At 30.8% G+C, this 24,790-nt stretch overlaps 1 protein-coding gene across 2 annotated transcripts in view; it reads right to left on the reverse strand.

Moving 5' to 3' along the window:
* Positions 1 to 24,790, reverse strand: part of LOC143204746 (cholecystokinin receptor) — a 271,733-nt gene that overhangs the window by 42,700 nt on the left and 204,243 nt on the right. For both annotated transcript variants that reach the window (XM_076417523.1, XM_076417524.1), the window contains one exon: positions 2,254 to 2,451. In XM_076417523.1, coding sequence (XP_076273638.1) covers positions 2,254 to 2,451 — 198 coding nt within the window. The remainder of the gene's footprint in view (positions 1 to 2,253; positions 2,452 to 24,790) is intronic.

A 24,790-nucleotide genomic window follows, 5' to 3' on the forward strand; every position in this document is an offset into this window, starting at 1 on the left:
TTTTGAAGTGAATACATTAAACTACATGAAGGCATCTAAGAAATGTGAAGGATTTGTATTTATGTCTAGCTATTCAGTGAATTTAATTATAAATTGCCAATTTTATGCTCTCCTACTTCTATAGTCCTTCCAAAAATGTAACCAATGCACCTTATAGCTGACGTCGAACGTACTGCCAAATTCAGTTCGTAAAAACGTACAATTCGTTTTAAATTACAATTATTCCTTCTCATTTTACTAATTATCATTTCTGTATGTAGAGAGAGAAAAAATTTTGTCTGATGCGTCGAAATATATAACCGAATCAGTCCATAAAATTCAATTTGTGTTGATACTGATCGACATTATTGTCATATGTCTACAGAATTATTCTAAACATCAATGATAATAATTATATGCTATAAATAGGTAAATGTTGTTTTGACAATTATTTCAGAGAGATTATTTAGAGTTGGAGTCAGAAACTAACTGCGTCTTTAATCAGTTACTTCAAACATGAACGATGTAATAGAGGCTCCTTCTTGCCAGTAAAATGCATTAAGCCAGTAAAATTATTAAGTTAGAGTAAGAGTTAAAACTAAAATAAAAATTGCTGCAGTTTTGCTGCAATTATTCTAGAATGTTACAGCTGTACTTAATATTAATATAAGCACTAAGAGCGGGCGAATATAAGGAACGACACAACATAATGCAGAAACGAAGAATTCAATTTATGTACAGTATAAAAACAGTGAGTAGTTTTTTTTTTCGTTTTAAACATAATTTAACACAATCACAGAAAACTGTTAGTTTCAGAAATATTCATAGAAGACCTATGGATATAGATGACTTTTTGAGGGATGTAAATCATCCTTTGATACACTGTTAAAGGATTTAACTAACCTAAATGTAATCCACGAAGAAGTTTAATGAAATTTTAAGACATTGTTTTTAAAATAAACCATTTTTGAAAGCAGATTATAAAATACCGAAGATGTATTATTTCAATTTTTGTGCCTAAAGGATATTTCAAAATGGAACAAGTTGCCCAAACGCTAATAAAGAATGTAAAGATAACAAAAGTGGATATCCAAAGGTATCCAAATATTGGAATAACATTTTATTAGCATAGTCTTGTTAGCCATAATATCTTTTAATAAGTCATTGCAGATATATTATTGTTTATGATGGAAACAGACATGTCTTAATTCCTGAAACTGAGTTAGTGTTTGGTTAATCGGTGAAAATCTATAAAGAAGCATTGTCTAAAATAATACCTTCGTTTTGGTTCATTTGGAATTATTTTTCAATTTTGTAATTGACTCGAACAGTGATTCTGATAGTGACAGTAAAAGTGATTGAGAGAAACCCCACAGAATGATAGGAGCGGAAGAATTTTAGGAAGAAATTTATAAGAAGGGTATTAATTCTAACTCTTTTGCAGATATGGTAAATGCATTAGGTAGAGTGCAGTGATTAAAAATTATTTTTGGAAGGAAACCGTACATAGACAATAAAATTATAACCTTAAGAGAAATAAAGTGACTTGACAAGGAAGCACAGGAACGAAGGAAATAAGAAGTAGACGTTAAACGATAAATATGCTCTCCAATGAAAACAAAATACATTATTTGGATACATAATTGTTAATTAGGTAGATTAGGACTCCAGGATAAGTCACTAATACATCTCATAGGTGATGTAGAAAATAGGTAAATATGTTATAATAATACAACAGTAATTTACCAGCTATCATGGCTGCTTAATAAACTATAGCGTCCTGCGATAATATATGCATTAGGTGTGTTATAATGTTAAATTAAATTATTTAATCGTTTAATTTCCATTTGTGTTTTGTTTATTTCAGAGTCCAAATAAACCAAAACTTAAATTTAATGTGAAAACCTTGCAACGTTGATTCATTTACTGGTAGGAAAATACTTAAAAACGTAAATTGTGTGTGATATATAATAAACATTTTGATATACTAAAGAGCCTTCTTTCTGAAGTATATATTTTCAATATTTGAAAATAAAATCGCCAGACAATTTAATTAGGATGTAATTATTTCAATATCCTCCAAATTTGATTAATCCCTCTGATTTTCTCATCAGTTCCCTTTTATCTTATTCTACTAATTAATAATATTAAATAAAGGTCAGCAATTTATATGTTTAGAGTTTAATTAATAATAAATTGCCTTTCTGTTTGGATAAAAATCGTTATCGCCCGACCTGAAAAGTGATATTCGATGTTAATTAACGCCACCCTTACCTAGTTTCGTCGGTTTCAGCCGGCTCAAAAGGGCTATGGGCATCATGCACAGAAAACTGCCCACCCATATTGCCAGGATCGTTTTGTAAGCGTGACTGATTGTTTGCCAGGCCAGCGACCGCAGCGGATGACAAATGGCGTAATATCGCTCGACTGAAATCGCAACCAAGGTCCAGGCCCCGACTGATACCGAACAAGCTGGAAAAGAAATTAATGAATTACGGATGGGAATTAGGCAGCCGTCAAATTTTTAACGGTAAACAAAAAAAGGAATTGTTTCGGTCGCAACGTCAGCCTTTCGCCGATTGAAACCGAAAATTAGATGATTAATGGTGATTAATTAGATAGAGAAAATCTCGTTGTTAACGTTCAACATTAACTTCACTACAATCAAGATAGATAAGGACTTTTTATTTAATTGTCAGTTTTTATTATAACTAAAACCAGTGATGAAGTTGTGATGAAGTGAAATCAAGAATTACATTAATTGTCTAGATGACTGCATAGAGTAATACAGATGCAACTTAATAGGGGACTTTGGCGCTAAGTATCGCTTTGCCCAACATCCACAGGGAGCCATAATGGGCCATTCAAGTAATTTTATTGGTCAATTTAAATCTCCATTACAGACACCTGTAAAAAAATGTTTTGCTCTAAAGACATTTGATTGGCTCATTAGTAATGTTTGGCACGTGACAGCCGACGTCATGTTTAATTGACCAATGAAATTTAAATAAAAAACTTTTTTTTTCCGAAATAAATGTATTAAATTAAATTCAATTAAATATACATCACTACATAGTATAAAACAAAGTCGCCTTTTCTGTCCCTATATCCCTATGTGCGCTTAAATCTTTAAAACTACGCAACGGATTTTGATGCGGTTTTTTTCAATAGATAGAGTGATTCAAGAGGAAGGTTTATATGTATAATACATGCATAATATACTAAGGCAACATTGCTAATTTTAGAGGTTTCTAACGTGATGTCGTAAATTAACCTATTTTTTTAGGCTTATTTAGCAATTAGCAAAAACGCTGCCTAACCCTACGAGTTAGATCAAATTAATGTACTACAGTATTGTACACCATAAAAAGGTCTACAAAAAAGTCCGCGATGGTATATGTTTATCTTTTAGGGATAACCCACATTAACCATTTTTATTGTTTACTTTTTACGTGAGAAAATGGCTTATTTACGAAGCTATTTTAAGCAATACGGTATTAATCCTTATCGAATTAAGTACCTTAAATACAGTGTGCAATTAATATAGATCAATATGGTTCCTTACAGCATGTAAATTAAACAAATATTTTCGGAGATATTACAAATTTAAAATTTGCGTTTAAAAATGTGTAATGTAATAAAAATTGTATGAATTTAGATATTCCAAAGATAGCAGGAAATCTTCATAGTAAGTATAGGGGAAGAGGAATTGTTTTACTCCAAATTTAATGCGTGCAGGCCAAGGGCAGTAATGAATGAACCAAAAATACTGGATCGATTTTAATCATGTTTTCATTGAGTGACATAGGCATATATATTTTATGCCCGTGCAAAGTCGGAGCGGGCCGCTATGTTTTTATATAAAACGTTCATATTTTTTCTGTAGTGTATTTAATTTAGTATGAGCATTGCACCCGTGCGAAGCCGGGGCGGGTCGCTAGTATCAATATAAACTATAACAATATATATAAATTTATAATGTAAATTTATCTACAAAATATGAATATAATATAAAAATAAATATATCTATAAAATATAAATATTATATACATATATATAATACCATAAGCAAACAATTTTGGTGCATTGCAAATCAAAATTTTCTTTTCCATCTCTCCGTTAGTAGTTTAATATTGTATCCGAAAGATCATTATGGAATGTACAATGAAGGATTTTAAATTTACTTTTTTTTAACATTTGACAAAAATATTGTTATATTATCGACGTGGCAAAATCGCTGATAAAATAAGACATAGCTCAAAGACCTACTGACAGTATAATAAAATAATTTTGTTACAGTCTAGAGGACACAAGATATTGTCTTGCTTCTATAAAATGAGTCTCAATTTCTGGGTCTACTGATTTATTCATAATTGTATGTAAACAAAAATCACACTTAAATTCTTTTTTAAAAAGTTTTACTAAATGACCTGGGATGTGCACTACGGTACAACGTAAAACTTTGTTTGCTCTTATAGGAACATCTGGACTGAAGTTATAGAGTCAATTAATTAACAGTAAGAATGAGCAGAAAGGGAGATACTGGCTGAACGAATACAAACTTTACCATTACCTTTTGGAGTTTATTCAAATGTCGATGATATTTGCTTCGAACACCCTGTTTGTCGGTATGGAACGATGAAAATAGTTACTACAAATATAGCAAGACAGTTTAGAAATTAATGGTTACAATTATGAACAGAAATGTGACTGACTCCTTCAATTTACTTTCTATATATGATTTTATTGCACTTCCATTTGTACATATTCTGGGCTTGTGACATTATTTTCACCATCACTAAATTGTTCATAAGTACTTAAAGGAAAGTTTAAATGTATTACAAAAATGTCTCACATGATAACGATCATAAATCTGTTTCATGTTTAACCCAACTAGTTTAGGATTTTTAATGTTTTCTACTCATTTATTAAAGATCACTTTTTTAACGAAAAACGATGATGAATTTCCTCACTATCTGTACATCCGGGCACACAACACTTCCTAGAACGGGAATGCATTTCAACTACCGACTTGTATATAGTAATAAAATAAAATAATAATTTATTGTATAAACGTTATAAAAAGCTAACCACACTGTTTTCAATATAGGGCACAGTGAAAATGGTGTGCCAAATAAACAAACCATAGAATGAAATGAACCAATCAAATTCCGTTGCGGCTCTTAGCATAGCGAATAAAACAAGTAATATGTCAAACGTAGCGACATCCACATGTTGGACGTCGCGAAACGTTTTACCAAAATTTCCTATGATGTTAAATATCTATTTCTCTATGGATGGCTGTAACAAAGAATTACAAAAATATTGAGTTCTAATAATATACTGCAGAGCGATTATTAATAATGCGTATATATTTTAACTAAATGTGGGATAACTAAGAATTTACCAGAAATAAAAATATAACAGGAACGCTACTAAGTGTTGACGCCATTTACTTTTTCCTAACTATCATTTCTGAATTCCAACCTTGAAACATTCAAGCAGGCTTCGATTTTATTAGTATTATTTATCCTATATTTCACAGATTAATTAGAAAATTCTATTAAAATAACACAAGTATATGTAATTCCTGGAAATTTCTGGGACAGAGTGATGAAAGTGGAAACAACTAAATCTAACTAAGCAACTAAATGCACACAATTGATAAAATATAACTGCAGAAAATGACATTGCAGGGCGTGAAATATTTACGTACACAGATATGATTGTAATTGTTCAGAATTAAACATGAGCATTAGGTTAGAATGTACGAGGAGAGACTGAATACTAACTGTTCTGTAGATATGGTAAATGCATTAATCAGAATTCAATGATTAATATTATTAAGAAAGGTGTACACAGGTATTAGTGATAAAATTGCAGTGATATCAAGATGACTTGACAACTAAACACACCATCGAAGGAAATTAGAACTAAACATAAAAGGTAAATATGCCCTCGAATGACAGTAAAATACATTAGTTTGATATATAATTGTTAATAAATTAGATTACGCCTCCAGTGGGATACCACTACATAAATAAACGTGCCTAGAAACTTTACCTCATGGGTGGTGTGGTGTGGTTTTAAGTTCTTCGATTATATATGCATTAGATGTACTATAATGTTAAAATTAACTAAATATGTTTGATAACATTTTTGTTCAATTATTTTATTATTAGTTTTTGATTATTAAATTTAGATTTGAAAATTTGAAATCATTCGTATAGTAAATTCATTATAATTTAAGCAAATCTAATTCTCTGAAAATAAAGGTTCTGAGATAAAAGTGGAAGTGTGAACAGGAGACATTGAAATTTATATTAGACTTACATACTTGTCTATTTAAACAATAATTTTGGTTAGTTATTGTAATGTTTATCTATTGACAAATATGTTATATTTGTTATCCAAGATATTGATTTACTCTTTTCTTCGTAAACATTACTTCAAAATGTATCAGTTTTATAAAAACTATTCTATTTTGTATATCATAGATGACATATATGCCAATAAACTAGTGAAAATGTTAACTAATGAAATATATATTTTATTAGATATTTGGCATATACATACAAGTAGATTCTTGTATCTAATAGCCAATTAATAACTGTATTCTCAACTATCCTCTAATATTTTAGTTCCCTCAAGTTTTACAAGGTTGATATTCCCTTCAAAGGGGATCTCCATTGTGTAGACATTTGTAGGCAGTAGGCACATTAAGTCCTTTTCAATAATCATTAAAGATATATTTCATCAATTAACGTCGCTTTCTATCTGATATTTAACTGTTTTTTATTGCAGGTTTTGCTGTTTCGTTTTCTGCTTTAGTTTAATTAATTGATGAGGATAATGATTTAGTGATGTAGGTAGCTTATGATGTAACGCTTACCAACAGTAATTACTGAGTGTTGGTTTCAATTTTTCTTACTACAATAGAATTAATATTCAGTTAAAATGTTCTAGTTTTAAATACCAATTTTATTAAATTATTGCTCAATATTATTATTACTAGATGTTCAACAATCTGCCAATCAGTGGACAATAAGCATTTAGTAGACATACAGAAACTCACTTCATTAAGTGATTTCCTGTTTTAAATATTATCTTAAATGGTTAAGTGGTTCTTACATCAAATCTTATTCTAAAGGTGGTATTAATCGTTTTATTCTTCGCACGTCGCTGTCACGTCGCACATTTCGATGATTAACGAGTACATTGGAGTACACAAACAAGATTTCATATAACCAAATAGGCTTAAGCAATTATCCATACACACTCACACACACACACACACATATATATATATATATATATATATATATATATATATATATATATATATATAATATAAAAACTGAACTAAGTATACATGACTAAGTATATATTGTTTTTATGGGATTGATGTTGCAACACCATAAAACTCATGTAGGTTACATTTTGCAAAATTCGTACATAACGGCAATTAAACGGAATATGCTAGACACTGTGTTCACTAATAAATCATAATTTATACCAGCAAATTCCAGTATTATTCGATATAATTAAATGTATGTATTGCAACATTCCGAAAAGGATGCTCCTGCTTTTGATTTAGGACTGGAGAGTGTGTTACCGATCTTATTGTTAGTATAAAATTATCAGGTATTCGGGTAAACCTGCTTCAATGGCTTTGTGTATTAGGCCGTCGGGCCTAACTTTGTTAAACGCTCTTGTTAGGTCTAAAAAGACCGCGCAGAGCTTGTGCTTTTTCTTCATGGCGAAGTGAATTTCTGCGGCCAATCTAGTGGTTTGATGTGCACATGAATTTTTGGCTCTGAACCCGTGTTGTTCGTCTGATATGGTACGGTTCTGTTCAGTGAGCCAGTTGAGTAACAACAGGATCGCTCTCTCAGCAATCTTGGACATTGCGAAGAGACTGCGAAGTTACCAGACCCTTCACATTTCAGGGGGGATGTCTTTTTAAATTTCCCCGTTAGACTTTTCGAGTTTCTCCAGATATCTGTGAGCGCGTCAAGTCTTTGATTGAAGAGAAGTGAGTCGCATTTCTTCTCTCTCCAGACCTTGATTTTCTCACGGACTAGGCTGGATGCCTCGTTGACCTCTTTAGGTGACGTATATAGGTGAATCCGTGGGGCTTAAAGGGTCGTAGCTGTCGCTACAATATAATAAAATATCAGTACATTCCCTTCAACATTATATTATTGGGGAAGTGAAATATTTTCATATTTGTGAAATATAATTATTGTCAGATTAGAAAATGTATCTTAATGTTTATTGAAAATATTTGTATCAATTTATGTTTTAAAAAAAATAATCTAAATATCTTAATATTCCTAATTATATGTTATTTTCCAACAAAACTATTTTGAAGGTACCTGGTAAGATATAAAGGAAACAAATTAGTTTCCCAATAGAAAATAAAAGTGCAATAGCCGGCTTGGTGGTACAGTGGTAAAGGCGATGGGACGGTCCTCCTACTGTTGGGATAGCTGCGGGTATAGCTGCGCTGGGATAGTTGGGGCATGGTCGTAAATTTATGCTTGTGATTGTTTAAAATTTGTGAATATTCTAGGCAAAAGTATAAAATCCGACAAGGAAAATGATCCCAGTCACGCCAGTAACCAGGCTAGGTAAGACCGGATGTCCTCTAGGGTGATTTCTAAAGTTGGTCTCTCGCCAGTCGGTAGGCTTAAAGCTGAGGACCGTGGTTCGTAGACCACGTTAAACTTTAGACCCAATCCAGATAAACCCATAGTTGGTAAAAGGAGACTTATAAATATATATAAAGTGCAATTAAAATTATCGAAGTCATTGTATATATAAAAAATACATCCTTCGCAAGTAATTATATTTTTAAAAGAAACGACCAATTATTAAATTAATTAAGATATTTAATTATTTCTATTTGACCTGGTTCTCTGATCACCAAATATAACCATCAATTCCGATATCCTAATATATATCCAATAAAACTAGCTCCCAATAAAGCTAGAATAACTGATAGGCCATAAAAAGCATCTGTCGTATAGAAAATAACGATATTTTCTCATACTGGTTTAGGACCAGCATAAGAAATAGTACAGTTTATCAATACCAACAAAAAACTGCGTTGCTTCGCTCCCCATTCGTGGAAAATCTTTTAACTGTATCTATTGTAGCAGCGTTTAGGGGTCTCTATATTTCTTTAAAGGTTCGAGTTTTATCAAAAACGCTTACGGTTAAGTGTTCTCGGCCTTTTCGATCGGGCCTTTTTAGTCAATGATAAATAAAAAAACATGCACTCGCTTTTTCGCCATAGTCATCAAAGTCCTCCTTCATACCATTACGGAATACTGAGAGAGAAAATATTTTTAGCGAAAAAAAAACACATAATGCATTAAAGGTTCTACTGAATATGTACAGCTAAGCTAGACTTTGAAGATTACCAAGAAAATATAATCAACAAAAACCTTAAAATCAAACGAAAGCGAATTATATCTTATATATAAAATTCTCATATTACAATGTTCGTTCACATACTCCTCCGAAACGGCTTGACCGATTTTTAAAATTTTTTATGCATACTCAGTAGGTCAGAGAATCGGCTACTATCTATTTTCCAAACCGTAAGTGATAAGTGGTGTTCACGGGATGTATTATACGTTTATTATAAAATTAAAAACTATATTATTTCTTATTTTAAACGAAAATATTGTTGGGAATGGTGAAAAACGAATTCGGTAAAAGTTAAATTTTTTTTGTCATATTTGTGAAATATTTTTTGCGTTTACTTATGAGAGCTCTAACTTCTACAGAATTTTTTTAAAACTATTTCTAACAATATGTATTTTCGCTATGATTAAGAAAATCATATGTCTAATATTTTCATGTATATTTAATGTAATCAAAGATAAAATAAATTATTAATAATTAATAATTTTTATCATTAAATAATTAGCGTTTAGCATTCCAGCTAGAATTCTAGCGTCTAACATACGATGCATGCTCTCGAGTGAATAAACCAGCAAGTTTGTTTGTATTAGCTAAAGACGGGCTAACAAAAAATATTGTTCACGCTGTAGCATTAAGAGATGATATAAATAATTATTATTTAATATAAATTATACTAAATTAAAGAAATTAATGATTGGTGTTTTGTTATTTTTATATTTCCTCATCGTTCACAGCGCTCCATGCCTTTTTCACTCATATGCCACATCCTTACACAGTTAAAAATACAAAAGTCGACAAGGAAAATTATCCCGATAACACCAGTAACAGGGCTGGGTAAGACCGGATGTTTTCTGAAATGATTTCGAAGCTGGTCACTCGCCAGCCGGTAGGTTTAATGCGAAGGACTGTGCTGTCTAGCACCTGTTCAGCAGTAGGTTCAGTTGAGATAAACCCTAGTTTGGGATAAATCCAAAAGAGGTCAAAACATATTTACTCATACCCTTTTTTTAAACAATTTTTATTATAAATAGACATTCTAATGTGAATCGATAATGTGAGGTTCTCTAATATAATTATATATTGGTAAAATCTCAAAACAAGTAGTGAATTATCGATCCAATGTCGGAAAAAATTAAAGAACTATGGTTAAATCTTGTAAGGATCAAATCACCCGGTATAGCTTGAGATATTTGTAACTTGTTGATAACAATAAGAATAATAAGAAGGCCATTTTGAAATAAGAATTTGCTATTTCAATTATCTTCAATTATTTATAAAGTGTTTCATAAACGTAACATTAAATAATACTCTTGATACAATTTGAGATCAGACCTTAGTTGTTTTATTTCTTGTTAAACCAGATACATATTTTATCCAACAATATAATTTTAGTTAATAGTGGTTTTATAACATTTTTCAGATGTTCAGACCTTGGATCACCGAAATTGGGGTTAGGAAACTTTATAATAAACTAATTTAAGTGACTTTAATGTTTCGTAATACCTATTTTCTGCTTTTATTTCTCCTGAAATTCAAGTAATGACACTTTATTATAGTCACTACGCCTACTAAAAGATACACGAATCAGTTTGATAATACAATTATGAAATATAAGGAACGGCCCCCGTAATAACAAAAAAATTTTGCTTATTTCTGAATAAGTAACATGTTTTTTAAATCTATTTCACCACACTATATCAAAATTATATTAGTCATACAGCTCGTGATATTTGAAATGATAAATGACGTCTGGCCCTATCGATTTAAAATACTATTAATAAGAACTAGGTGGTTTATAACATTGTAAATGATCATTGGCGGTGGAAAAAATACTTTGCTTTAGCATAGGATTGAAAACCGACTATTCGGTATGATTTATGAAGTCTCTTTCATGTTCAATTCTTACGATTTTTTCAATTTTTAGTATTTCGGGTGCCTAATTTATAACCTTCGGTATTGTACTTGTATAAAAGCATTGTTTTCATAGTCGAAGCGCTTAGCTGAATATATGGAGGCCTTGGATAGATTTTAATTATTTTGACGCAGAATATAAACAAAAAAATATATGCCGGCTTGGTTGGCGCAGTGGTAAAGGTGATAGGACTGTTCACCTACCGTTGCGATAGTAAATTAGCGTTCATAAATTTATGTTCGTGATTGTTTAATATTTGTGATTGTCCTGGGCAAGAGCGCAATATTCAACAAGGCAAATAATCCCAGTCACGCCAGTGGCCAGGCTGGTTAAGACCGGATGTCTTCTGGGATGATTTCTAAGTTGGCTACTTGCCAGTCGGTAGGCTTAATACCGAGGACCGTGCTTCGGAGACCACGTTAAACTGTAGGTCCAGTACAGATAAACTCCAAGTTGGTAAAACGGGACTTTTACTAGACTAGGAGACTAAAATACAGAAAAAACTAAATAAAAATATACATAACAAAATAAAATACATAAACAATAACCGTCAGTGGGATTGCTAATATTTTGCCGGAAATAAAAAAAACAAGATTTGAAAATACGCCATGTTATGTCAATGCCTTACGAAACGTTGACCAGGGGTGTGCAACTCCAATGGTAAGTAGTGGGGCAAAGTGTTGCTTAGTTCAATCATTGGCGGCGCTGACAACGTGAATTTGATTGCTTAGTTTAAAGTAGTTATGTAGAAACCTGTAAGGAAAATACTAATTTATTAAAATAAACTCCTATACAAATATACATAAGTGTAAATAATATAAATATATAAAAACAAAAAGCAAGAAAAAACAATTATGAATCTCTATTCTAGGCAAAATTAAAATATCTATAATACTTCTATAACCCCTTCACATATTTGTTTAGTGCCATCAATTTTATGGGATCTATTAGAGTTCTAACTTATCCTGATATATTGAAGGTAAACTTTAAATCCTTCCCTGTTGATGTTGCATTAACTTCATTAAACCAAAAATACAATCACACCTCATTATCACTTTTAAAATTTGGTCTTGAAAATATTATGGATTGGACAGTTGAAAAACTAAAAATTTATGTGCTTTTTAAAGATATTTAGATTTTAGAATATTTAATATGTGGAACTACTTAATATAGAATGTAAACAAATAATTTGTCGTCTCCTTTTCAGAAGTTTTGTTAAATAGCCTGAAATAAGACTAAAATATAATATTAGACTCTTGTTTATCTAAGAGCAAAATTTTCTGGAACTGAAAATATAGACTGAACTGGTGATTTAATAATCTCAAGTGGTACTAGATATCCCGTTAAAAAAGATTATAAGTTATCTAACATTCAGCTTTTTCACAATTTTCTCCGGGAGAATGATGTGAAAAAATTGTGATGATGTGCCTTTTTAAAGATTTCTCAAACATACTAGGTGAAGGTATTTCTACCTCCATGACCTCTAATAGATCCAACAAAATTATTTAAGCAATCTTGGCTAAGATTTGTTAAACAAATGTAGTTATTTTTAAATTTAGACAAAATAGATTTCTTTAAGGTAATAAATCCACTAAAAGTAGCAATTATATTTTTAATTGATGGCACCGTAACAAATATTTTCTTAACAAGGCAATCAAATTTAAATATACAATAGCTCTACTATAAAATTATTGAACACCGATTGTTCTAAAAAGTTAAAGTATTACAAATATTTTAGGGATATTTTACAATTAAAAGTAGTTTTTATTACTACTAAGTATCCAGTTATCTTAATTATTACCACACTGACTGACACTGATAGCATACGAACAACTTAGTAGATTAATTGAATTTTATTACTACTAACATCTTCATAAATAGGTTCTGATTTTCTGTAAACAAACAATATATAAACAGACATGTAGTAGATATATAATTGTATATGTACCTGATAAAAACAATGTTGGATTTACATTTACCCTAATACTTGTTCGTGAAGAAAGGGTAATTCTAAATTTTTCACTAAAATGTCCGTGACAGACATCATGACGTTGGTATATTTACATTTTGGTTTATCCAGGTAACTTACTACTATTTACTTGATCAACCCATTTTTGGAAAGGAGCGAGATCATTCTTTGGGAAACGATGTCTAATTTCCGTAGTAGATTTTTACCCCGGTACACTACATCTTTTACTACAGTGACGCATTCTTGATCTAAACAAAAACATAAAAACCAAAACCTTTAAACAACAAACTAAAAAATGGACGCCCATAGAAAATGCTAATTTCACACATTTTGAATTTGAAATTTCTATTTTTTCTATTACGTTAACTATCTTCACTTCCGCGTTCCACGGCGTCTAAACTTTTTGGAATATTTATCTTATATTTTGCAGTTAAATTGGTTTTGCGCTATCGACGGAAAGGAATGATAAATAAAAAAAATTGCACTGTTGTTTATAAAAGCAAATATAACCTAAATTATCTCAGAATCGATTTGAGTGTACTCTGTGACTGCAACTGAAATATCAATTTTAAAATTTAAAAACACTAAAACATTCTGAAATTGAATTGAATATTGACGAAAATTAAGTAAAATTTCTATTAGTATTTCAATAGACTAGGCAAGAAAATTAATAAGTGCAGCTAACTACTTTAAAAAATACCCCTCTAATATCATAATTGCCACTTGAGAACTGTAATAATAGTATTACTTAAATCAAGTGCCAAAAAAAATCAAGTGTGAAAAATTTTACGATAATTTGAAGACCAAGTACTTTACAAAATCTGTGTTTTACATGTTTTAATATTTTCACATGAATCTGACATGTTTCAACATGTCAAATCATCTACTAATTTATAAACTAGAACTCTGTCCAGTCTTTTACATTAGTTGACTTCGCTGACACTTGGGTTTATAGTCTAATCAAAGTTTTTTTAGTAATGCGTCGTGGATATTTGTGACGTCCAAATATTAAAATTTTGACGGATTAACTCTGAGTTTTAATTAAGTTTGGCTTTGACATACAAAATAATTCTGATCTAAATAAAATGATTGAACAAAAACGTTACCAAAAATAATTCATTTTAACATTATACTATATCTAAAAACTACAGTTAATTATACAGCCACAAAAATTACAATATATCACTATTGCTTTCAAGAATTTTGCATACGTCTGACAACTGGTCTGTCAACTGACAAAATATTAGTTATAATTATTATAGGTTATAAACCAGTAAATATAATTTTTTAGCCCTTAATTTTGATATATTATAAGTCGCTCCGTAATATATCATATTACTTTGTTTGAAAATGCCGAAAACAATAGATATTCAGGGTCACAAATTGATTGAGGCTTTAATAGGTTATTTCGAAAAGTAACGGAGATAACGGAGTCTCCCTTTTGCCGGTAAATTCCGTTAGTGAGGTAATTATTGATGATTTTAAATAATATAAGTCTCTACAGTTTTAGTGAAAATGTTTTGTTGCTGCCGTGCAAAATATTACTGTGGGTACTATAAATAACATCGCTTACAAATTGAAAAATAATACATTAGATTCCCAAGAAACCCGTCTACATACAAAGTGGATGACGAATCTTGATATTGCCTCTATTCGAGATCAAATATAAAAAATGTATAAAAGCAGTAAGTACACAAACTACTGTATCCATATAAACATAATTTAATAAAAATATTTCAGAGAAAATTGCCTCTCTGGAAAGTATATATAAAAGAATTAGGGACATGCAGCCCTTTGAGGGAAGTAAGCCATCCTCTCATACACTCTCACAGAGCACAGGGTTTAAATGGTGTAATTGGTGTAAAGATAATACTCGGAGAGTTTTAATGGAACTTCAAAACATTAACTTAAAAAGAATTCAATTAAAGGCATAAAACAATATAAGAAACGTGAATATTTCAAAATGGTTCATTGTTCCACTCTTGGCAAGACAGTAATTAAAAAAGTATAAAGACAATATGATGGAAAAAGGTAAATGTTACAATAGCACTTGGGTACAACAAACAAAGCACCGGGTTTTGTTGGTCATTATATTTATCAATCGTTAATTACAGATATGTTGCTGGTTGAAAATGATATTCCACCAAAAACTGTTTGGATATGTGGAAGGAAGCTTTGTCAACCATGACACCTTCAGTTTGGATGAACTCGATAAGTCGTACAAAAGAAGTAATTGATAAATGGTGGAATCGTGAACATATTTTGGACAGATTAGAAATAAATAGTTTAGTGATTAAATTAGACAGTGAGAGGTAAAGTGAAATTGACTGAAGGAAACTTTCAGGACATGTGATAATACTGTGCAATGCAATTCCTGAGACAGAGTGATAAGAGTGGAAACAACTAAAGTTATGCACATAACTAATTAAGTATAACTGTAGGAAATGGTATTATAGGGCGTGAAAGATTTATATGCACAGATATGATTGTAATTGTTCAAAATTAAATATAAGCATCAGGTTAAAACGTATGAGGAGAAAATAAATACTAACTGTATTGTAGGTATGATAAATGCTTTAGACAGAATTCAGTAATTAATCAAGAATAGTATACACAAGTAGTCGCAGAAGAAATAAAAACTACAGTGACACCAAGATGGCTTGCCAAGTAGAGACACCATCGAAGGAAACAAGAACTACACGTAAAAAGTAAATATGCTCTCGAATGAAAGTAAAATAAGTTTCTCAGATATACAATGGTTAATCAGGTGGATTAGACATCCAGGTGGATAACACTACTTAAAAAAAGGCGCCTAGAAATTCTACCTCATGGATGGTGTGGAAAAGTGTTCAATGTAAACAAAACAAATCTAACCTACAAACTATTATACCTGTGTTCTTAATTGTAGTTTTAAGTCCTTCGATAATATATGTATTATGTGTACTATAATGTTAAAATAAATTGTATTTGATGAAACTTTTGTTCAATTATTTTATTTTGATTAGAATTTTCTTGTATCTTTGTCAAAGCCAAACTGAACTAAACCGCAGAGTTGCTGCGGCAACATTGTAATGTTTGGACGTCACAAATATCCACGACGCACTACTAAAAAAACTTTGAATAGACTATATGTGTTGCCTCTCCATACATATTGTTCCATCAAATATGTATTTGTTACCCTTCGGCTGGTGTGGTATAATTCACAGAATTTTTGAGAATGCTTAGTCATTGAACACAGCAGTGAATGTTGAGTGAGCTACGAGGTTAGAAGTCCATTTTCTTGTATCTAATTGATATTAAAACCTTGCAAAATTATATATTGACTTGCTTATACAAAATTATATGCTCACTTGTACGACTAAACCCACGTTATATTAAATATGATTATTCATATTATGATAACTGCAAAACAACAAAATTATTAGGGACACATATAAATAAGAAATAAAAGAAATTGGGCCTAATCCCAAATGTTATCAATAGCATGGTATATCTCGATGTTATGTTAATAACACTTTATATACAATAAAAAACACTTACGTTAGTATGGCATTTTTACTTAGGTATATACCGATGTACAATCTACACCAGCTGGTTCGCGTCTTACTAGATTTAACTATATAATTCTAACATTATTCTACATTTGAACGAAAATATAGATATGTAGTTGTTAACTATGTATAACAGCGACCCTCATACCCTCGATACACGTTAGAACGTATAATAACAACGCAAAGTTATTTTGAAAAGTTATAAATAAGAGCTGTACCCATACCAACCGTCCAATCAGACCAAAACAATTACGTCACGTGCAGATTTGGATATTATTTCAAAAGTCTTTTTTGTTAAATCCAGTCTCTTGCAGAAATAACTTAAAATATGAATAGAATGAAACAAAATTGCTATTTACTGTCGATTGTTTCAGTCGCGTACTTTTTCAGTAGTTTCATTCGACTGACCTTGATAAAAACGGGCCGAATTTAGGTTTACATTGTACACATTACATGTTTTATACATAGTTTTATGATTTTTTTGGTAGTTTGTTTGTAAATAACAATATATTGTATATTAATATAGCAGCATTTTTGAACGCTATTTTTCAAGATTATTAATATAATAGGGCTAAAAGATTACTATTGTGAATGATAAATTGTAAAACACTTTTGTCTGTTTTTGTTACAATAATAGGTAATATATTTTGGAATGACTTGTTCGTTTACATCTAACTCCCTGGATTTTTGCTAAAGCCTTTTGATTGTCCAAATTTCCTTCCTGACATCTTGAAAATTAGAGTTAGATTCGAAAGAAAAATCCACTAAATACTAAATATCTCTAATAACAACACTTTATTAAAGGAAAACTCTTCTATTATATTCTATAATTTTCTTAACTATTAAAAAATTCAAGAAAATAATGATGGTCGCGACACTGTTTGGTTAAGATTTATTTTATCAGCAGGTAAAACAGAGAAATATTTTTTACAATCTACTTTTATTATTTTATAACTTATCAGTGAATGATGCATTAAATGAAACTTTCTATGATTTGAGCATAATTTAAAAGAGAACTTCTCAATTTCTGCTATCTGAAATTATATTTCATGACTAAAAAACAATCCTTTTTGATCGGTTTAATAAAACAGTATTGGTATTACAAATAATACTGAGGCAATACAAGAAATTATTACAAAAGTGATATCTTCACATCAAATACTGACGAAGAATGTATTACATCCGAAGACATTTTGATAAAAAAAAGTAGCTAAAATGAATAAAATAATTACACCAAGTACTACAACAACTTTAAAAATTTAGCAGTATTTGGAAATGCTACTTATTGGACATTTAGAACACCCATTAGATTTTTGGTAAGGGCATAAAATTATATTACTTGAATTATACACATTTATATTTACATTTATTAACAATTGAGGAATTGCAACATGGGAGAAAAGCTGAATATGATGATATTTTTGAATAGTGAATAAAAACACTTCCGTCCAATAATAAATGAAGGATTTATTTATTTTATTTAAGAAGTATTTGGTAATTATGGTGCGATCATTTTTAGTTATGTCATGGATTAGTTTTTTTCTAAGATCAGGTATATGCTTGTATTATTTATATTTATTATGGTATGTTATTTGAAAATAGCAATTAACATGTTATTAAAATACGATAAAACATTTGCGGGGTTATTATCCTATTCCTTTTTACATATCTACAGAACATTCAAATATATAGAATACATATACTGATTTCTGCATTCTATGGTTCAAATGTAAAATAATTCTAGTTTGTTTAATATGAATTTATTCATTTCTTGGTAGTAATAATCAGTAATTATCTATTTCCTTTTATTTTTTAAAGTTAGTACTTGAAGGAATACCATTTGGGAAAACTTAACACATTTATAATAAACTGCTCCAAGCATTTATCTCCGTGCTTTCATCCCTCTCAATTTATACAGGTAAGAATTGTAAGAAATGTTCGTTTAACATCACGAACGTTTTCTATACGAAAGTCATGATACAAGATTGCACTTTTTCAGCAAAAAAATAATACTGTATTGAAAAGAAAAAGAAATTTTTCTCAATAGTTACATCAAATCAGTACAACGATTACGAAAAAACATCGACAAGGTCAACTGATTAACTCTCCCCGTTTTCACCTGACGTCAGTGTAGAGCTGGATACTTTTTTTTTGGAAACAATTTTACAGATGCAATTTTCTCTTTTAATAAAATATTCTCCATTTCTTATAAAACATCATGTGACTTTTTGTGTCCACTCTAGTTGGTTTATTTTTTATGACGTTTAACCGAATTATCCTGCGGACTGATCCTCTCGCTGCTCTAAAAAATTGCCTTCGAGTCCCTCGAAAATGGAAGGGGGTTTCGGTTTTTTCGTATATTTTGGAACGCCGTGGTGAATGGATTGACCTTTTTTCGTCTCGCTAGTTTAATGCGCGCCGGCACATGACCGAGATTGTTTCAATCTACAATTTCAGATTTAGTTCGTCCGACAAATTAATCATACTCTTTACGTAACATTAATTTAACCAGTAATTTTGCTGCTGTCTATTTTGTTGTTTTAGGCAACAAATAGTTTTTGTTTCGTCTCTAGGCTTGTACGCACTTTCTTACATTTTTTTTCTTGCATTTATTTATTAAATTGTTACTACTCGCTGGTATCTAACTTATCACTACTTTTTATTATATAATTTAGAGTCTCCTTTTTACCCACGAATGTTTATTTGGACTGGGCCTACACTTTAACGTGGGCTCCGAACTACGGTCCATCCACAATGGTGCAAAATCCATTTGCTTCTTAGGCGTTGACCATATGATATGAGAAGTATTAGAAATACCGTAGGCAACTGCTTCTACGGTGTTAGAGCGTTGTGTTTGTTGTTGTTCTAGTTTGGTTGGAATATTTCTCAAATATCTTAGGCCGAGGTCTGAAGCATTTCTTATTTTCAATTATTGTTTCTTGATTTCTACTTTTTCCCATACGGGCTACATCTTTACATGGCCTTTGAAATACTTAATAAAATAATTGCGTGATTTATTGAGTAAATATCTAACAAATAAAAAAGAAAAAAAATGTTAACAAAAAAATTGAACCGATTTCAAAAAACAAATAAATGAAACTTTGAAACCGAACCGAATCTTTCAAAGTGCAATAAGAAAAATAGGGACATGTAACTTTAAAATGATTGGTGGTAACTATAATTATTAATATCTGTAATTACATTTCCTATGGAAATCATATATTTTATTATAAATTTATATTAATTATTATATATTAATCGCTGGTATATATCTAGGATGCTTATACTTCTTGCAAACGAAGGTTTGTCTGGATTGGGCCTACAGTTTAACATGGGCTCCGAACCACGGTTCTTGATATTAAGCCTACCGACTAACGAGTGACCAATTTAGACATCGTTCCAGAAGACATTCGATCTTACCCAGCCTGGTTACTAGCGTAACTGGGATCGTTTTCCTTATCGGATTTTACATTCTTGCCTTAGATAATCACAAACATTCTTTTTACATGTGACTTTCAGTGTAGTTTTGCATCAAGATTCTTACAATTCTTACTTTAGGGAATGATAATATTATTTATTGTTATTGGTGCTTATGCGGTTTGACTATATGTGCGCTGAACCATCATGTTGCAATTTACATCGTTTTTCTTATTTTCCATCTTACAGTACAATTATTTATATTATCACTTGTCTGTTTCATGTAACTTTTTGGTTATTATCTCCGACAGCAAGAACCGCAGTGGCAATGGCAAATGTGACCATCGTCATATTATTCCGTTGTGGTAGCATATGTATAGAGTAAGAAAAGAATTGACACCACTACCCTTTCTTAGATTTAGCTTCTTTTATGGTAGCCTACCTTCATTATGTTTGACTCTAAACATTCTGGCAGTAATGTAAGATCTTAATAATTTAGTGTTACGGCAACATTCTCCTTAGCTTATCTTTATCGAAGGCTTGTGCTGCATTTAAAAATATTTGTAACAAAAAAATGAACCGACTTCAAAAAACAAATAAGCTCACCAAAAATTTTAAAATAATCAATCTTACATTTTTAACAAAAAAAAAACTAATATATATTATTTTTCTTTTTTTGCAGTTAGATATTTACTCTATCAATTACGCAGTTATTTTATTTAATATTACAATGCTTAGGTCAAGTAAAGGTGCAGCCCGTTTGAGGAAAAATAGAAATAAAGTAACAATGATTGAAAATAAAGGGCTAGGTGATTTAACAAGGTTCTCACTAGACTGGAACAACAAAATGGTGTTGTCCGCAGCAGGGAATCGAACTTGCGACCTCCATTTGGGAGCTAAACGCTTTAAGCATTACACCATAGAAGCAGTTGTTTATAGTGTTTCCACGAGATCTTATATGCTATAAGTAGTGCTTAAAAAGCAAACTGAATAGCTTTTTCACTGAACGACTTCCGATTTTCCCTGACATCAGCTCAGCAACGACATCATACCCAAATATCGAATTATTTTAGATAAAAAATATGTGAAATCTTTGTACGAGCCTTTGAAATTTGAGAGTTTCCTTCGTTTTTGATTGGTTCATTGGTTCCATTGAGCCCGCTTCGGAAATGCACTCTTTCGAATAAAAAAATTATTTTGAAAATCAATCCATAAATGATACATTCATTAAAGATAAATACAACCGGACATAGAACCTTCGCCTTTTTCGATGTGGGTTAATGACGACCATCCTCATTCCGAACACAGTGTATTTATTCCAGATAAGGTCATTTGAAAGCAGGCATAGAATTTAAGAATTTTAGGCAAAAACAATTTCGATTAAGATGGGATTCTAGTTTACTAATAACAATATTATTTACAATGGAAAAAGTCTTGCATTTACAAAAAAATCTTTAAAAATTTATTAATATTTGTTTAAAAAAAACTTTGGAGAAAATTATATTGACAAATACTTCCCGCCAATGTATCATAATTAATAACTCTACAAATGGTATTATTATTTAGGCCGAAACAAACTTTTCAATATTTAGGGACACACAATAAATCGAGGATAAAACGTTTTTTGCTAGAAGACAATATGATTATTTATTCGTTATAAAGTTACTTGGATGTGGGGTTGGGGTTTCGCCCGCACATTTCCACTTGTTTTGTTGATTTTTTTGTTCATTATTTTTTTCCATAATTGAGCACTTTCACAACTTATAAAACACTGCTCTAAAAATATCCTTCAAACAATATAATTAAATTAACTCACGTACTTTTTTTAAACTTGACACTCTGAAATCGAGACGTTTATTTTCGAATATATCTTCGAAGTTGTTGAAGTTCTTATACATTTTGGATATTAACTTGGTTATCTGATATTTTACAATTAGATACGCCGTTGAAATATTAGATAGTTTCTTTTTTAATTTAATTTAAAGTGTAGTTGGTGGCCAAATAGTCTATTCCAAAAAAGTCTTCGTTTATAAGAAGTAAGGTGCAATGATGATTCCAGACTAAAATGCACACCATCTGTTACTAGTCCACATCATATAATTTCTTTTTACGGAATGATTTAAATGTCAATAATCTTATATTCACCTGGGAATAGCATCCGGGCGAGTTCAATGTTGTATCAATGAAATTCATCCACATTTAGAAAAGGTGGCCGTAGAAAAGTTTTATAAAAGATTGCATTTTATAATTGATTGCTATTCCATTTATTTTATGTTTCTATAAAACAAAATAATATAGCAATAACTACAGCTTCCAAAATGTATATCCACATTCTTTATTTTAATGATTTTCGAGGTGCCTAATTATAACCTCATTGCTAATCTATCAATAAATATAAAGCATATCAGCCGACTTGGTGGTGCAGTGGCAAAGGCAACAGGTCAACCCCTACTGTTGCGATAGCCGCGGATTCGAATCCTGCTGAGGCATGGTCGTAAATTTATTTTTGTAATGATTTAATATTTGTAATTATCCTGGGCAAAAGTGTAAAATCTGACAAGGAAAATGATCCCAGTCACGCCAGTAAGCAGGCTGGGTGTTACCGGATGTCTTCTGGGATGATTTCTATGCTGGTCACTCGCCAGTCGGTGGGCTTAATGCCGAGGACAGTGGTTAAACAGTAGGTCCAGTCCAGATAAACCCCTAGTTGGTAAAAGGAGAAGTTTTCCTAGAAACTATAAAAACATTGGTTTGCAACAAAAAAGCTGTTTAATTACGTTCAACTGATATTTATATATTTTGTATATTAAATAATATGGAAAAGATCCACAATATTAGGATCAAGGAGAACTTTTTTCTCAGGATTTTTCTCCTATATTTAGCAAAAAGAATTCTTAAAGCCGCAATGGCTGTTTTAATGTTTCCATTTCTGTGGGTCATTCTACACATCTCTAAAAAACCTATAAAAATTTGGAAAATGTACATAGTATATTTCACGAGATTTTATGGCCTAATTTGAAACATAGTTTATCAGTTTTTTGTTCGATATTCGAATTTTAAGCTTCCAACTAAGACACCATCAATACATTGGCCAATATATTAAATCATTTATACTAATTAATTGAAGTTAATTTAGTATACCCAGAGGAGTGTACGATCTTAGAAACTTATTCAAATTAATCATTAGCAAAACACCAAATAATGCGGAAATTAAAATATTTTATCACCAGTCAATCAATTTTCATTTTTAACCCACATAACGTGTGTAACCCACATAAATATATATTTTTTATTTTCAAAATTATGTTTTTATTCGAAAGAGTGCACATCCGAGGTAATCCCATTGGAAACAAGTCGGGATCTGTTGGAGTGAGGGGGGATCGGGGGAAAGTCTCAAATATCAAAGGCATGTACAAAGTTTTCACACATTCTAAAATAATCAGATATTTGTACATAATGTTATTGCTGAGCTAATGTGACCGATAATCGGAAATCCTTAAAACTTTCAGTGCAAAAGTCATTGTTTTCTTCTTAAGCATTGACCACATCATATGAGAAGTATTAGAAATTCCGTAGGCAACTGCTTCTACGTATTTTTTTATTTCTATTTTTCCTCATACGCGCTACACCTTTGCATGGCCTACCCATTGTAATAATTAATAAAATAACTATGTAATTTATTGAGTAAGTCTCTAACATTAAAAAAAGAAAAATAAAATATTTTTAACAAAAAAATTGAACCGCCTTCAAAAAACCAATGTGAAGCTTTGAAACTGAACTGAACCTTTCAAAGGGCAATAAGAAAAATAAGGATATGCAACTTTAAAATGATTGGGAGTAACTATAATTATTAATATCTGTAATTTCATTTCGTAATAAATTTCTAATATGAATTATTATATATTAGTTATTATATCATTTTATAATCGTTAGAACCTGGACATAAAATGCGGCTTGATTATTTGCGAACTCCAGTTAGACCCTTTTCTTATTTTGTGTTTACGTATCTTGTTTATAACACTCCCATCTGTTGTTCTGTAAATAGTTCTCTAATTACTTTTTCTGTAAATAGAAGTTTCATTCCAAGACAACCCCAATTTTCTCTTGTTTTTTTTTCGGTGTAGGTCAGGATATAAGACAGTTTATGTGTTTCGGTGGGATGGAAGTTAGATGAGTTTATTGCTTGAATAGGCCATTAAATCTTTTGATAAATATATTTTAATATCCCTTAATATATTTGTAGGGTTCTTTAGTAGGCTGGAGAAAAAGTAATGTAAGTTTTATTCAATCGGTTTGCTTTTGATATAGATAGATGCTAAAACAAGTTTAACAAAATTTATGTTATACGATTAATACTGTACTAGCTGGAGACTATATTGTAATCTGACGGATCTCGGGATGATTTTTACCTATTTATTCTTTTTTGTATTAAATGGCTTTTTAAGTAAATTAACAGGTTTTATGCTAAAAACCCTTTCTCATTTTATAACTGGTGTAGCAGGATAGGATTCCCAGCAGATAATCAAA

This window comes from Rhynchophorus ferrugineus, unplaced genomic scaffold (genome assembly GCF_030347505.1).
Source record: "Rhynchophorus ferrugineus isolate W39M unplaced genomic scaffold, kcgeb_rfMv2 rfM11, whole genome shotgun sequence".
Classification (NCBI taxonomy): domain Eukaryota; kingdom Metazoa; phylum Arthropoda; class Insecta; order Coleoptera; family Curculionidae; genus Rhynchophorus; species Rhynchophorus ferrugineus.